The sequence below is a fragment of the Mus caroli genome, unplaced genomic scaffold, assembly GCF_978045245.1.
Source record: "Mus caroli unplaced genomic scaffold, Mus_caroli_1 scaffold_4, whole genome shotgun sequence".
Lineage (NCBI taxonomy): Eukaryota > Metazoa > Chordata > Mammalia > Rodentia > Muridae > Mus > Mus caroli.
This window is the reverse complement of record NW_028227259.1, coordinates 142,611,178-142,628,096: the sequence shown is the minus strand read 5'-3', so window position 1 is coordinate 142,628,096 and position 16,919 is coordinate 142,611,178. Positions and strand designations below refer to the sequence as shown.

Here is a 16,919-nt window from a genome sequence, read left to right as displayed (position 1 = left end):
TAGAAAACTTCAGACCAATATCCCTTATGAATATTGATGCAAAAATCCTCAATAAAGTTCTTGCTAACCGAATCCAAGAACACATCAAAACAATCATCCATCCTGACCAAGTAGGTTTCATCCCAGGGATGCAGGGATGGTTCAATATACGGAAATCCATCAACGTAATCCAGTATATAAACAAACTCAAAGACAAAAACCACATGGTCATCTCCTTAGATGCGGAAAAAGCATTTGACAAGATCCAACACCCATTCATGATAAAAGTCTTGGAAAGATCAGGAATTCAAGGCCCATACCTAAACATGATAAAAGCAATCTACAGCAAACCAGTAGCCAACATCAAAGTAAATGGTCAGAAGCTTGAAGCAATCCCTCTAAAATCAGGGACTAGACAAGGCTGTCCACTTTCTCCATACCTATTCAACATTGTACTTGAAGTCCTAGCCAGAGCAATTCGACAACAAAAGGAGATCAAAGGGATACAAATTGGAAAAGATGAAGTCAAAATATCACTTTTTGCAGATGATATGATAGTATATATAAGTGACCCTAAAAATTCCACCAGAGAACTCCTAAGCCTGATAAACAGCTTCGGTGAAGTAGCTGGATATAAAATTAACTCAAACAAATCAATGGCCTTTCTCTACACAAAGAATAAACAGGCTGAGAAAGAAATTAGGGAAACAACACCCTTCTCAATAGTCACAAATAATATAAAATATCTTGGCGTGACTCTAACTAAGGAAGTGAAAGATCTGTATAATAAAAACTTCAAGTCTCTGAAGAAAGAAATTATAGAAGATCTCAGAAGATGGAAAGATCTCCCATGCTCATGGATTGGCAGGATCAACATTGTAAAAATGGCTATCTTGCCAAAAGCAATCTACAGATTCAATGCAATCCCCATCAAAATTCCAAATCAATTCTTCAACGAATTAGAAAGTGCAATCTGCAAATTCATCTGGAATAACAAAAAACCTAGGATAGCAAAAACTCTCCTCAAGGATAAAAGAACCTCTGGTGGAATCACCATGCCGGACCTAAAGCTCTACTACAGAGCAATTGTGATAAAAACTGCATGGTACTGGTATAGTGACAGACAAATAGACCAATGGAATAGAATTGAAGACCCAGAAATGAATCCACACACCTATGGTCACTTGATCTTCGACAAGGGAGCTAAAAACATCCAGTGGAAGAAAGACAGCATTTTCAACAAATGGTGCTGGCACAACTGGTTGTTAACATGTAGAAGAATGCGAATCGATCCATTCCTATCTCCTTGTACTAAGGTCAAGTCTAAGTGGATCAAGGAACTTCACATAAAACCAGAGACACTGAAACTTATAGAGGAGAAAGTGGGGAAAAGCCTTGAAGATATGGGCACAGGGGAAAAATTCCTGAATAGAACAGTAATGGCTTGTGCTGTAAGATCGAGAATTGACAAGTGGGACCTCATGAAACTACAAAGCTTCTGTAAGGCTAAAGACACCATCAATAAGACAAAAAAACCACCAACAGATTGGGAAAGGATCTTCACCTATCCTAAATCAGATAAGGGACTAATATCCAATATATATAAAGAACTCAAGAAGGTGGACTCCAGAAAGTCAAATAACCCCATTAAAAAATGGGGCTCAGAACTGAACAAAGAATTCTCACCTGAGGAATACCGAATGGCAGAGAAGCACCTGAAAAAATGTTCAACATCCTTAATCATCAGGGAAATGCAAATCAAAACAACCCTGAGATTCCACCTCACACCAGTCAGAATGGCTAAGATCAAAAATTCAGGTGACAGCAGATGCTGGCGAGGATGTGGAGAAAGTGGAACACTCCTCCATTGTTGGTGGGATTGCAAGCTTGTACAACCACTCTGGAAATCAGTCTGGCGGTTCCTCAGAAAATTGGACATAGTACTACCGGAGGATCCAGCAATACCTCTCCTGGGCATATATCCAGAAGATGTCCCAACCGGTAAAAAGGACACATGCTCCACTATGTTCATAGCAGCCCTATTTATAATAGCCAGAAGCTGGAAAGAACCCAGATGTCCCTCAACAGAGGAATGGATACAGAAATTATGGTACATTTACACAATGGAGTACTACTCAGCTATTAAAAAGAATGAATTTATGAAATTCCTAGCCAAATGGATGGACCTGGAGGGCATCATCTTGAGTGAAGTAACACAATCACAAAAGATCTCACACAATATGTATTCATTGATAAGTGGATATTAGCCCAAAACTTAGGATACTCAAGATATAAGATACAATTTGATAAACGCATGAAACTCAAGAAGAATGAAGACCAAAGTGTGGACATTGTGCACCTTCTTAGAATTGGGAACAAAACACCCAGGGAAGGAGTTACAGAGACAAAGTTCGTAGCTGTGATGAAAGGATGGACCATTTAGAGACTGCTGTATCCAGGGATCCGTCCCATAATCAGCTTCTAAACGCTGGCACCATTGCATACACTAGTAAGATCTTGCTGAAAGGACCCAAATATAGCTGTCTCTTGTGAGACGATGCCGGGGCCTAGCAAACACAGGAGTGGATGTTCACAGTCAGCTATTGGATGTATCACAGGGCTCCCAATGGAGAAGCTAGAGAAAGTACCCAAGGAGCTAAAGGGATCTGCAACCCTATTGTTGGAACAACATGATGTACTAACCAGAACCCTGGAGCTCTTGTCTCTAGCTGCATATGTATCGAAAGATGGCCTAGTCGGCCATCACTGGAAAGAGAGGCCCATTGGACTTGCAAACTTTATATGCCCCAATATAGGGGAATGCCAGGGCCAAAAGAATGGGAATGGGTGGGTAGGGAAGCGGGGGGCGCTATGGGGGACTTTTGGGATAGTATTGGAAATGTAATTGAGGAAAATATGTAATAAAAATATTAAAAAAAAAAAAAAAAGAAATACAGGAGAACACTGCTAAAGAGTTACAAGTCCTTAAAGAAAAACAGGAAAACACATCCAAACAGGTGATGGAAATGAAAAAAAACATACTAGACCTAAAAAGGGAATTGACACAATAAAGAAAACCCAATGTGAGGCAATGCAGGAGATAGAAACCCTAGGAAAGACATCTGGAACCATCAGCAACAGAATAAAAGAGATGGAAGAGAGAATCTCAGGTGCAGAAGATTCCATAGAGAATATCTGCACAACAATCAAAGACAATGCAAAATGCAAAAAGATCCTAACTCAAAACATCCAGGAAATCCAGAACACAATGAGAAGACCAAACCTACAGGTAATAGGAGTAGATGAGAATGAAGGTTTTCAACTTAAAGGGCCAGCAAATATCTTCAACAAAATTATAGAAGAAAACTTCCCAAACCTAAAGAATGACATGCCCATGAACATACAAGAAGCCTACAGAACTCCAAATAGACTGGGCCAGAAAAGAAATTCCTCCTGATACATAATAATTAGAACAGCAAATCCACTAAATAAAGATAGAATACTAAAAGCAGTAAGGGAAAAAGGTCAAGTAACATATAAAGGCAAGCCTATCAGAATTAAACGAGATTTTTCACCAGAGACTATGAAAGCCAGAAGAGCCTGGACAGATGTTATACAGACACTAAGAGAACACAAATTCCAGCCCAGGCTACTATACCCAGCCAAACTCTTAATTAACATAGATGGAGAAACCAAAGTATTCCACGACAAAACCAAATTCACACATTATCTCTCCACAAATCCAGCCCTTCAAAGGATAATAACAGAAAAAAACCAATACAAGGACGGAAACCACACCCTAGAAAAAGCAATAAAGTAATCCTTCAACAAACCTAAAAGAAGACAGCCACAAGAACAGAATGCCAACTCTAACAAAAAAAAATAATAGGAAGCAATAATTACTTTTCCTTAATATCTCTTAATATCAATGGACTATATTCCCCCAAAAAAGACATAGACTAACAGACTGGCTACACAAACAGGACCCAACCTTTTGCTGCTTACAGGAAACCCATCTCAGGGAAAAAAACAGACATGGCCTCAGAATGAAAGGTTGGAAAACAATTTTGCAAGCAAATGGTCTGAAGAAACAAGCTTGAGTAGCCATTCTAATATCGAATAAAATCAACTTCCAACCCAAAGTTATCAAAAAGGACAAGGAGGGACACTTCATACTCATCAAAGGTAAAATCCTCCAAGAGGAACTCTCAATTCTCAATATCTATGCTCCAAATGCAAGGGCAGCCACATTCATTAAAGACACTTTAGTAAAGCTCAAAGCACATATTACATCTCACACAATAATAGTGGGAGACTTCAACACACCACTTTCACCAATGGACAGATCGTGGAAACAGAAACTAAACAGGGACACAGTGAAACTAACAGAAGTTAGGAAACAAATGGATTTAACAAATATCGACAGAACATTTTATCCTAAAACAAAAGGATATACCTTCTTCTCAAGACCTCATGGTCTTCTCCAAAATTGACCATATAATTGGTCACAAAACAGGCCTCAACAGATACAAAAATATTGAGATTGTCCCATGCATCCTATCAGATCACCATGGACTAAGGCTGATATTCAATAACAACATAAATAGTGGAAAGTCAACATTCACATGGAAACTGAACAACTCTCTTCTCAATGATACCTTGGTCAAGGAAGGAATAAAAAAAGAAATTAAACACTTTTTAGAGTTTAATGAAAATGAAGCCACAACATACCCAAACCTATGGGACACAATGAAAGCATTTCTAAGAGGGAAACTCATAGCTCTGAGTGCCTCCAAAAAGAGACTAGAGAGAGCACACACAAGCAGCTTGACAACACACCTAAAAGCTCTAGAACAAAAGGAAGCAAATTCACCCAAGAGGAGTAGACAGCAGGAAATGATCAAACTCAGGGGCGAAATCAACCAAGTGGAAACAAGATGAACTATTCAAAGAATCAACCAAACAAGGAGCTGGTTCTTTGAGAAAATCAACAAGATAGATAAACCCTTAGCCAGACTCAATAGAGGGCATAGGAACAGCATCCTAATTAACAAAATCAGAAATGAAAAGGGAGACATAACAACAGATCCTGAAGAAACCCAAAACACCATCAGATCCTTCTACAAAAGGCTATACTCAACAAAACTGGAAAACTGGAAATGGACAAATTTCTAGACAGATACCAGGTACTAAAGTTAAATCAGAATCAGGTTAATGATCTAAACAGTCCTATATCTCCTAAAGAAATAGAAGCAGTCATTAATAGTCTCCCAACCAAAAAAAGCCCAGGACCAGATGGGTTTAGTGCAGAGTTCTATCAGACCTTCAAAGAAGATCTAATTCCAGTTCTGCATAAACTATTCCACAAAATAGAAGCAGAAGGTACTCTACTCAATGAATTCTATGAAGCCACAATTTCTCTGATACCTAAACCACAGAAAGCCCCAACAAGGATAGAGAATTTCAGACCAATTTCCCTTATGAATATCGATGCAAAAATCCTCAATAAAATTCTCGCTAACCGAATCCAAGAACACATTAAAGCAATCATCTATCCTGACCAAGTAGGTTTTATTCCATGGATGCAGGGATGGTTTAATATATGGAAATCCATCAACGTACCACTATATAAACAAACTCAAAGACAAAAACCACATGATCATCTCGTTAGATTCGGAGAAAGCATTTGACAAGATCCAACTCCCATTCATGATAAAAGTCTTGGAAAGATCAGGAATTCAAGGCCCATTCTAAACATGATAAAAGCAACCTACAGCAGGCCAGTAGCCAACATCAAAGTAAATGGTGAGAAGCTGGAAGCATTCCCACTAAAATCAGGGACTAGACAAGGCTGCCCACTTTCTCCCTACCTATTCAACATTTTACTTTGAAGTCCTAGCAAGAGCAATTCGACAACAAAAGGAGAATAAGGGGATACAAATTGGAAAGGAAGAAGTCAAAATATCACTTTTTGCAGATGATATGATAGTATATATCAGTGACTCTAAAAATTCCACCAGAGAACTCCTAAACCTGCTAAACAGCTTCAGTGAAGTAGCTGGATATGAAATTAACTCAAACAAGTCAATGGCCTTTCTGTACACAAAGGATAAACAGGCTGAGAAAGAAATTAGGGAAACAACACACTTCTCAATAGTCACAAATAATATAAAATACCTTGCTGTGACTCTAACTAAGGAAGTGAAAGTGCTGTATGATAAGAACTTCAAGTCTCGGAAGAAAGAAATTAAAGAAGATTTCAGAAGATGGAAAGATCTCCCATGCTCATGGATTGGCAGGATCAATATAGTAAAAATGGCTCGCTTGTCAAAAGCAATCTACAGATTCAATGCAATCCCCATCAAAATTCCAACTCAATTCTTCAATGAATTAGAATGGGCAATCTGCAAATTCATCTGGAACAACAAAAAACCTAGGATAGCAAAAACTCTTCTCAAGGTTAAAGAACCTCTGGTGGAATCACCATGCCTGACCTAAAGCTGTACTACAGAGCAATTGTGATAAAAACTGCATGGTACTGGTGTAGCGACAGACAAGTATACCAATGGAATAGAATTGAAGACCCAGAAATGAACCCACACACCTATGGTCACTTGATCTTTGACAAGGGAGCTAAAACCATCCAGTGGAAAAAAGACAGCCTTTTCAACAAATGGTCCTGGCACAACTGGCAATTAACATGTAGAAGAATGTGAATTGATCCATTCCTATCTCCTTGTACTAAGGTCAAATCTAAGTAGATTAAGGAACTCCACATAAAACCAGAGACAGTGAAACTTATAGAGGAGAAAGTGGGGAAAAGCCTCAAAGTTATGGGCACAGGGGGAAAATTCTTGAATAGAACAACAATGGCTTGTGCTGTAAGATCGAGAATCAACAAATGGGACCTCATAAAATTGCAAAGCTTCTGTAAGGCAAAAGATACCATCATTAAGACAAAAAGGCCACCAACAGATTGGGAAAGGATCTTTACCTATCCTAAATCAGATAGGGGAATAATATCCAATATATATAAAGAACTCAAGAAGGTGGACTCCAAAAAATCTAATAACCCCATTAAAAAATGGGTGCAGAGCTTAACAAAGAATTCTCACCTGAGGAATACCAAATGGCTGAGAAGCACCTGAAAAAATGTTCAGCATCTTTAATCATCAGGGAAATGCAAATCAAAAGAACCCCAATATTCCATCTCACACCAGTCAGAATGGCTAAGATCAAAAATTCAGGTGACAGCAGATGCTGGCGAGGATGTGGAGAAAGAGGAACACTCCTCCATTGTTGGTGGGATTGCAAGCTTGTACAACCACTCTGGAAATCAGTCTGGTGGTTCCTCAGAAAATTGGACATAGTACTACCGGTGGATCCCACAATACCTCTCCTGGGCAAATATCCAGAAGATGTTCCAACTGGTAAGAAGGACACATGCTCCATTATGTTCATAGCAGCCTTATTTATAATAGCCAGAAGCTGGAAAGAACCCAGATGTGCCTCAACAGAGGAATGGATACAGAAATTATGGTACATTTACACAATGGAGTACTACTCAGCTATTAAAAAGAATGAATTTATGAAATTCCTAGGCAAATGGATGGACCTGGAGGGCATCATCCTGAGTGAGGTAACCCAATCACAAAAGAACTCACATGATATGTACTCACTGATAAGTGGATATTAGCCCAGATACTTAGAATATCCAAGATATAAGATACAATTTGTGGAGCTCATGAAACTCAAGAACGAAGACCAAAGTGTGGACACTTTGCCCCTTCTTAGAATTGAGAACAAAACACCCAGGGAAGGAGTAACACAGACAAAGTTTGGAGCTGAGACGAAAGGACGGACCATCTAGAGACTGCCATATCTAGGGATCCATCCCATAATCAGCCTCCAAACGCTGACACCATTGCATTCACTAGCAAGATTTTGCTGAAAGGAACCTGATATAGCTGTCTTGTGAGATTATGCCGGGGCCTAGCAAACACAGAAGTGGATGCTCACAGTCATCTATTGGATGGATCACAGGGCCCCCAATGAAGGAGCTAGAGAAAGTACCCAAGGAGCTAAAGGGAACTGCAACCCTATAGGTGGAACAACATTATGAACTAACCAGTACCTTCCAGAGCTTGTGTCTCTAGCTGCATATGTATCAGAAGATGGCCTAGTAGGCCATCAGTGGAAAGAGAGACCCATTGGTCATGCAAACTTTATATACCTCAGTATAGGGGAACGCCAGGGCCAAGAAGTGGGAAGGAGTGGGTAGGGGAGTGGGGTGGAAGTGTATCGGGGACTTTGGGGATAGCACTGGAAATGTAAATGAAGAAAATACCTAATAAAAATTTTAAAAAAAAGAAAAAAGAAAAAAATCACAAACTTTGGAGATCATGCTGGTGAACAATGTATTCTTGGTCTTGCTTTGATTAGCTTTGATCTGTCAGTTGTAACACAACTGAAGCCACCTTATATCTTAAGAGAGTTGTCCAGGGAAATGTTGTCCAGGAACCATTTTCTGTGAAGATGTTTTTGTCTCTTAATGATTAACTGCAATGTTTACAGGCACTTGGAAAGTGACCCAGAATGATACCAGTGATAAGAATCACTCACTGGAACCTTTTTTCCACATTTACTGCACCTGGCAGCAGTCATGGTCACAGTGATCTTGGCAGCTGGACTGGTATTTCCACTGAGCATCCCTGAAGTGTTCACACAAACACTGCCACAATTGGGGTCTGGCCAGTCATCTATAGTAGCATCTGTTCATCAGGTCCATGCTGGAGGTAGCAGAGCACAGGGAAGGGGCCTCAAAGCTGTTACTCAAATGGTCATGGGACTTGCCCAGTCAATTTCTAACAGGTGACTGACTGTTAAGAGAGAAACATCAAAGGGGACAACAGCAAAGACTTACATAAAATCTATATTCTCAACCACATTTTGGTGTTTAACCCTTGGCCAAATGCCCTTATGAACAGTTGTGTCTCTTATTGTCTTAAAGAATCATTATGGTTCTACTGGAGAACAGACACAGTGCTCTAGGCTGGCTACTGGTGTTTGGGAATTTAGGTTGCCCCACCTGAGCTAGGCAGTGAAAAAAATTACAAAGTACTAGAAGGAGCCAGGCATGGTGGTGCATGTCTATACAGCAGGTCTTCAGACTTGTAGCATTTTCTCCAATACCCTTTACTTCCAACAGGCCCTCATCTGGGAGCCTCTTATTTTGGTGTTTAATTTGAGGTCTGTGCTGGGGAAGGTAGAGGACAGCAAGGCTGGATAGATGAACAGGAGATTCATCTCCCGTGAGGTTATGTGCTAGAGAAAAGGCCCACAGGCCTGCAGTGTGGGTTGTTCCAAGGAAGCTTCTGGTATTCAACGTTCCATGGGAGAAATAAAAATGATTGGCATCATCCAAAATATATTTTAAAAACTCAAGAAATCAACAAACCAAGTAACCCAATTAACTGGGGTACAGAGCTAAACAGAGGAATCACTAAGGATCAAGAAGCACTTAGAGAAAAAAAAATGCTCAACATCCTTAGTCAGCAGGGAAATGCAAATCAAAACAACTCTGAGATTCCATCTGACACCTGTCAGAATGGCTAAGATCAAAAACTTAAGCAACAGCTCATGCTGGGGAGGATATGGACAAGGGGAACATTCCTCTAAAGTGCAAATTTGTACAACCACTTTGGAAACCAATTTGGTGGTTTCTCAGAAAATTGAGAATAGATCCACCTCAAGACCTAGCTATACCATTACTATGAATATACCCAAAAGAAACGCCACCATACCACAAGGATACTTGCTCAATTATGTTCATAGCAACTTTATTCACAATAGCCAGAAACTGGAAACAAACTAGATGTTCCTCAAAGGAAGAATGGATTTTTAAAATGTGGTGCATTTACATAATGGAGTATTACTTAGTCATTACAAACAATGACATCATGAAATTTCCAGGCAAGTGGATGGAACTAGAAAAGATCATCCTTAGTGATGTAACCCAGCAGAAAGGCAACATGACAAGGGGCCTTGCATAAATCTCATCAGAGGGGCTTCACCCAGCAACTCTTAGAAGCTGATGCAGAGACCCACATCCAAACATTGAGTGGAACTTGGGTAATCCCGTGGAAGAGGAGGAGGAAGGATTGAGGGAGCCAGAGGGGTCAAGGACACTACAAGAAAATCTAGAGAGCCAACTATCCTGGGCTCATGGGGACTCATGAAGACTGAACTGTCAATCGAAGAGCATGAATGAGATAGACCTAGGCCCTCTACACATATGTAGCAGTTGTTCAGCTGGGTCTTCATGTGGGATTCCAAAATCAAGAGCCAGGACTATCTCTGACTACATTTCCTGCCTTTGGATTTCTTTGCCTTAACTGGGCTGCCTTGTCTAGCCTCAGTGGAAGAGGATGTACCTAGTCTGGTTGCAGCTTGATATGCTGGGGCTGGCTAATGTCTATGGGAGGCCTCCCCTTTTCAGGGGAGAAAGGGAGAAAAGATGGATACGGGAAGAGGACAGGAGAGGGAGGGACTGGAAAGAGAAGAGGGAGGGGAAGCTGTGAACTGGATGTAAAGTAAATAAATAACTTAGTCAATAAAAAAGACAAAACAAAACAAACAAACAAAACAAGAAAATAGGTCAACCATCAATACTATGAAAAGAAGGTCTGAGTAATGCTGTCATTATGAACAGGGTAATAGTTTGGAACAAGAAGAGGGAGAACTTGGAAGTTCAGTGCAGTTGGGTCTGAGAGCAGAGTGAGGGGCAGGGTGAGGAAGAAGCTGAGGTTTGGGGATGATTTTAGGGAAGAGAAAAGATAAGATCAGAGGTATGGGGAAAGGCAGAGGCAGGGGAGAGAACCTGAAACAGGGTCAGAGACTAGAGCCTGAGGTGCCTTCTAGGGAACAAGAAATCCAGGGGCATCAGAGCCTGAGCTGATAAGGCTCACTGTAGGTGACAAATTTTGTCCCCTCAAATGACTACCATTCCTTCATGCCTTCTCTCCATGTGTTCAGATGAACTTGACAGAAGCACACAATCTGGTCCTTCACCAGCAAGTTCAAGATTCCAAGGAAGACAGATGTCTGATCTTGTGCCCAGTTCAGGTGACTGGGTTCTTGAAATACTCGTGTATGGCAGGATGGTGTTGGAGATAAATTCCTCATGGAAGTTCTTCTATCTCTTCACAATCCTCATGTAGAGATCTTTGTCAACTCCTTCCTGCAACTCTCTTCTCTGGTGCAAAAACACTACTGACTAGTGCATTAAACCCCTTCCCAAGGCTTCTGCACCCCCATAATGACTGTTCCCCAGGCTTATCTCTAGGAGCCTAAAGAGCTTGCCTTGCAGCTGTGAGAAGACCAAAAGAAAAGAGATTTTCATCGCCCCCCCAACACATTCATCAGACTGGGTCTCGCAGTCTCACTGGGTGCCACAGGAGCAGCTGAAACAGCCCAAGCATGCCATTTGGCCAGAGACTTCTAAGACAAGCTTGACCAGGCTTCTACTACAGATGGTCTTGAGTCCCTTCAACCTTCAACAACACATAAACTTCCTAGTGGGAGTTGCTCTGGACTTGATGACTGCCAAACAGTGAGGGACCTGCATTATGTTGGGGAAGGAATGCAGTTTCTATGTTAACAAATCTGTCTGGTGGAGCAAGACATACAAATGCTCGTCTCCACTGGGAATCTCCAAGCATGCTATGTGTCTAACACCCCAACCTCATGGTACTCAAACCCCCTTGTGGCTTGGCTTCTCCCTGCCCTCCTTGGCCCTGTACTGGCCATCAGAGCCCTCCTCCTGGCACCCTGCCTTGTCCAATTTTTAAAACAGCAGATAAGTAGCATTACAAAAACCATTGCCAACTGGGTTCTAGCTCAGTACCAAACTGTTCCCAACATAGGGGCTCAGGGCTACTATGACATCTCTCCATTGTAAATAAACCAGGGGGAGATGTTTGGAAACCTTGCTACTTAAGGTCCAAGTCTACCATGTCCAGATAGCTCACTCATCTGAGCTTGGCGCAAAATGAGGGACTCCTTTTTTCCAGCATGGGTTTCCCTTCTCTGACCTTGTCTGGGGAGCCTGTCCCCGACACCCTCTATCTGGAGAAGGTTGCAAACCTACAAGTTCAACTTGGCAAACCTATAAGTTCAACTTCTTTCCAAATAAGGACCCATCCAGCAAGAACCTGGGATTAAACTCTGGCCAATGATTTTACATTCAACCTGAAAACTCCTTCCAGCTCTCTAAGATTCATATACAATCATTGTCCACCCCAAATAAAGTGTATGCACACCAGCTGTTTCAGTGAAGAGTGTCTAAGAGAGCTGTTTCATTGAGTATTGTCTAAAAGAACTGTAACACTACAATTCTCAGAGAAAGCCTTCTACCCCTTGGCACTCACTCCCAGCCGGAAAAGACCAGAATCTTACAGACCCCACCCATTCTGGACTCTGCTTCATTTTTCCAGCCCAGTATGCATCTGTGCTTAGACATCTTGAGGGAGGATATGGAGGGCAAGGCACCATAGCTGGCCACCAACAGGCATACCATAGCTGGCTGGTCCTCCCCTCTCTCACTTTGACCTTCTGCCTTATCTTGTCCTTCACATGTCCCATGTTGTCCCCTTCACTCTTTTGGATGATGTTTGTGGCTGCTCTCAGACCCTGGACTCTTTCCAGCCATCACTGTCTTGTGAGCAAGTTATTTTATTTCACAGATGCAGAATCAGTTTAAGAGTGGATCTACAGAATCCTTTCTGCCACTGACCCGTGTTCTGCAGAGGTTGGCTGGAACCTCGGTTTGGAAACCTTGTCCCTCTTCACCATAACTTTGCTAACAGACCTAATGTCCTGTGCTTTTGGGGATATGGTTAAAGTGACTCCCCCGTGGGGCTTTGGAAAATCTCATGCAATAGAAAGGAGGAGGAAGGCTCCACTGTTCCAATCAGACCTCTCCCACACCATACCACCCTGACAAGGGCCTTCTCCCTGGTCCTGCTGGCCAAGCTCTCAGACCTGATTTGTTTTTCATATTCCATAGCTTGTTGTCATTGTTGGCAGTCTTTTGGATACTTCCTATGCATGGTGGCCCCAGGAAGCTGGAGTTGAGACCCTGAGAACAATGCACTAGGCAATGGTTTGAGGTCTAAAGGCTAGCCATTGATTCAAGGTCACACAACCCCTCAGTCCCACAGCTTCCATAGGCTTGTCACTGTTGGGGTGAGGTTGGACTGAGGAAGAAAAGATCTTGGGCCAATTCAGAATGTGGTACAGGCTTCTCAGGATGTGGCAGTTGTGAATCTAGACTGCCAGGAGGGCTATGCTGGGGTACAGACACCCGGCAAGTTGCAAGGGGACATGCAGCAGACATAGGGAAGTTGAGAAAGACTAGGGAGACACCACAAGCAGAATTGTCAAAGGAATAAGGCTGAGGGTGGCAGAGACTATACCAAGGAAGTCAGACTTGGGGTGACTGGAGGCAGAAGGGGTCTGTGGAGGATTCTTGGGGGCCTAGTTGCTGGTCTTCCCAGAGGTGAGTAGTTGGGAAAAGCAACAACTAGTGGCAGTTTCTGGAGAGTGGCTGAGGATGGTCCAGCTTCCCCTCCCAGCAGAGGGCAGGGCTATGAATTCCAGGTCACCCTGCCCCAACTCACAGCTGCTTTGAAGTTATCCCCTTGCCAGTGGCTTCTGGGCTTCTTGTGCTATGGCCCTGTGGGGACCATCTAGCCCCTCAGTAGTTGGGTTACTTGTCAGCTGGTAGGAACAAAACCACTAACAGGGTTTCCAGGGGTGCCCACTAGGAATGCTTATGCTCAGATTTTTCCTTAAAAGACTTCCTGATTCTCTGCCCTGTACAGGTTCTCAAGCTTCTCCATCTTTCAGGTTTGGTTCAAGGGCATTAAACCCTAAACAGACCAAACAACAGTTCAGTCTCCCTGTTTGCAATCTTCATGTTCCTAAGGCTTCCTTAGCCTCCGGATGTATCCCACAAGCAAGAGGAACCTCCCATGTATTCAAGCTATGTGGTTTGCCAGGCTAGAGTGGCCCAGGAATCCAAACCCAGGGTCTATACGGCTCACAAGATTCTCACAAGGCTTACAGCTCATTTTGTCTCCTCTGCGGATGGTACAGGAGCCCAGGGTGCTTGTCTCCTGCAGAGGAGCACAGCTCCTAGCTAGAACAATTTCAGGTGCATGAGCCTATAGTCAACTCTGTGTCTGCAAGGTCTCTCTGCCTGCCTCTGTAGAGAGAATCTCTTGAATGGAAACATCACTTGTCTATAAAAATGCTGTTAGCCTATTAGCTTAGGTAGGATATAGGTAAGTGGAAGTTTCAGTACAGAGAGAGGAATTCTGAGATAGAGTCAAGTGTAGGAGGATTCACTCTAGGGACTCTAAGAAGGACAGATGTATAGAACCTGAGCAGAAGTAACCAGCCATGTAGTTTACAAAGAATAAGGCAAATAGGTTATTAAATTATGAGATAATCAAAAAACAAGACAGAGCTTTGGCCTAGGCATTTGTAAATATATTTAAGTCTCAGAGCTGTTAATTCTGGAAGCTTGAGGCCATGAGAGAAAACACAAGCTAACAGAAAACACCCTACAACGTGCATCTGAGTGGCTAAGTGGGGAGTCCGGTTCCCTGATCATAAAAGGAAAGCTGAAGGAGCAAGTATTGGAGCTGAAAAAGGCCTCCCTCTGCCCTCTCCTCTCTGCTTCTGAACATGAGTTCAGTGGAAGAGGGTTCCAGGGCTCCACCCCAGCTATACAGAGAGTCCATCATGAGGAGACCAGGTCAGATAACAGGGATTGAAGGCCCAGGAGAGCTGGGGCTTCTTATGCCCCTCAGCAAGACCTACAGGTTCAGGACATTCCACCCCAGCCTGGGTCTCAGTCCCAGTCTCTTTTGGCTCTAAGCTGGTTCCTTTCTCCCAAGGTACTGAACCTGCCTTTAACATTTCTAAAGAAGCCAAGGCTAAAGTCCCAAACAGAAGGACCACTTTACTGACATTAGTAAAGATATCATCTGGGTGTTTCGAAATGTGTGCAAAAACAGGATGTAACTGAACCCTTGTCGTACTCTTCTGCTCACACCTGTGTCCGTTTATGCACACTCAATAACCACATCCTGGCTAGCAGGGATTGATGACACTTATCAGAAGCCTAAGAATAGAGCAAGATTCATGAAGAAGCCTGATGCCCAGGTTGAAGACATCAGTAGATAGATGATGTCCCAAAGGCCTGTCGTGGACCAAGGGTACCTGTCATTGAACTTCTAAGCATTTTTCCAGGGTACTGTGCTCCAGACAGTCGGTGGAAGTTGGGAAGAGTGTGGGGAAGTTTCACTCATGCCAGAGCATACAGTCCATTCTCCATGGAGATGAAGCTGCTGTGTGTAGAGGCCATGTGGGGAGGCTGAGGAGACAGGCATGGGGGTTGGTGTGGGTCACTAGTGGGGAACAATATGCACTGAGGCATGTGTTGGTCAGAATGGACTACAGCCTCATACAGAGCTACTAAACAGGATGGCTGGAGGTTGGGGAAGATATTGGGATGGTGGATCCACCCCAGTGGCCAGGGATGGTCTTGGTGGGCTGTAGGGAATGAAGGAGAGTCAGATAAGACCCCAAGTCCCTGTCCAGCTGTGGATCCCTGGTATTCTGCTCCAGACACCCTCCTTCAAGCCTTACCTGAGTCTCCATCTGTGCCTGGGTGCTAGTGAGGGATGACTGAGATTTACACAAACACCTGTGAGACAGAAGAGGCAGTTAGGGGCAGAAGGCACCTAACCAAGTGGTGTGTAGATATTACTGAACCCAATCTCACCAATGCCTCTGCTGCCACCGGAGACATAGTATAAAGATGAAAGCAAACAGGAAAAATCCCGAGGTTCCCAAGATCCCCACCAGGTCTGCTTGAAGACTGAGGGCTGGAGTTGGGGCAGAGAGTCCTAGACACAGAGAAAAGTGTCAGATGGGCAGCCAGTGTTAAGATCCTCCCTATCTCCCGCCTCTCCCCAGACACACCTGGATCTGATCTATGCAGGTCTCTACATGCAACCCTGGAACCATGAGGAAAGGTAACAAACTCGCAGCAGAATGTGGTGTTGGCTAGAGAGCTTCTTGCTTTGGATTGTTCCATTGTCAGAGTGACAGAGACGCTGCTTGGGGTTTCCCAGTGGGCCTGCCTGGCAGGAGCCCACTGCTGGGTGCCATGTTCTGGATGTAACACAGCTAGTATGGTCCTTCCGGTATCAACAAATCCTTCACAGCTCACTGTTACCAGGGAGATGATGTTATATCCTAAGACCCCACAGTGAACTGAGAAAGACGAGAGGTTGGTGGCCTCCATCTGGACTTGCACCCACACCTCAGGGCTTGCTGAGGAATGAAAACAGGAAGGTCAGTACCTGTGTGTCCACACTGTCCACCCCCATGGCCCTACACTTCTCTGGCCTCTCCACTCACCTTCAGAGACACAGAGGGTCAGCAATGTTGAGAATAGAACCAGGGTCTGCATCTGGCCCATATTTGTTGCATGGGTAGCCTGTGTATTGCCTGTTCTCATGGCTGGAGGTTTTCACATCAGCAGTTAGAGGCACTGTGGTAACTTCCCACAACCTAGCCATATTTCCTTTTTGCAGGCCTCAGTGGTAGTGAACTCAGGGTAATGGGTTCTCCCTCTTAAAGTTACAGTACCAGGCTTTGCGTGCTACTTCCTAGATCTGCAGTTGTAGTGAGGAAGGTTGCAGAGGTCGCTGAGGTCAATCGTCTCTTTGCCTCAGAGAGAGGAGGGTCCATGGCTGCCCCTGAGGAACTTAGCCCTTATCCCATCCAGCCCTACACAGCTAAGGGACAGGGAATGGAACAAATGGAGATTGCAAGATCCTAAAATCAGGAAAGCCATTGTGGGG

At 43.3% G+C, this 16,919-nt stretch overlaps 1 protein-coding gene across 1 annotated transcript; it reads right to left on the bottom strand.

Moving 5' to 3' along the window:
• Positions 1–10,062: 10,062 nt before the first annotated feature.
• On the bottom strand, positions 10,063–16,573 carry Pvrig (PVR related immunoglobulin domain containing). Its single transcript, XM_085837373.1, has 5 exons — positions 16,474–16,573; positions 16,033–16,386; positions 15,833–15,956; positions 15,698–15,754; positions 10,063–10,117 (listed from the first exon to the last, which is right to left on the bottom strand). Exons 1-5 carry the CDS (start codon positions 16,571–16,573, stop codon positions 10,063–10,065), a joined length of 690 nt encoding a protein of 229 aa, XP_085693499.1.
• Positions 16,574–16,919: the final 346 nt, after the last annotated feature.

Excerpts from the sequence above, each read along its gene's own strand:
- Pvrig (XM_085837373.1), bottom strand. The coding sequence starts at position 16,573 with ATGAGAACAGGCAATACACAGGCTACCCATGCAACAAATATGGGCCAG. Across the intron at positions 16,387-16,473 it reads GACCCTCTGTGTCTCTGAAG|CAAGCCCTGAGGTGTGGGTG; the intron begins GTGAGTGGAGAG and ends TTCATTCCTCAG. Across the intron at positions 15,957-16,032 it reads CCTGCATAGATCAGATCCAG|GACTCTCTGCCCCAACTCCA; the intron begins GTGTGTCTGGGG and ends CTCTGTGTCTAG.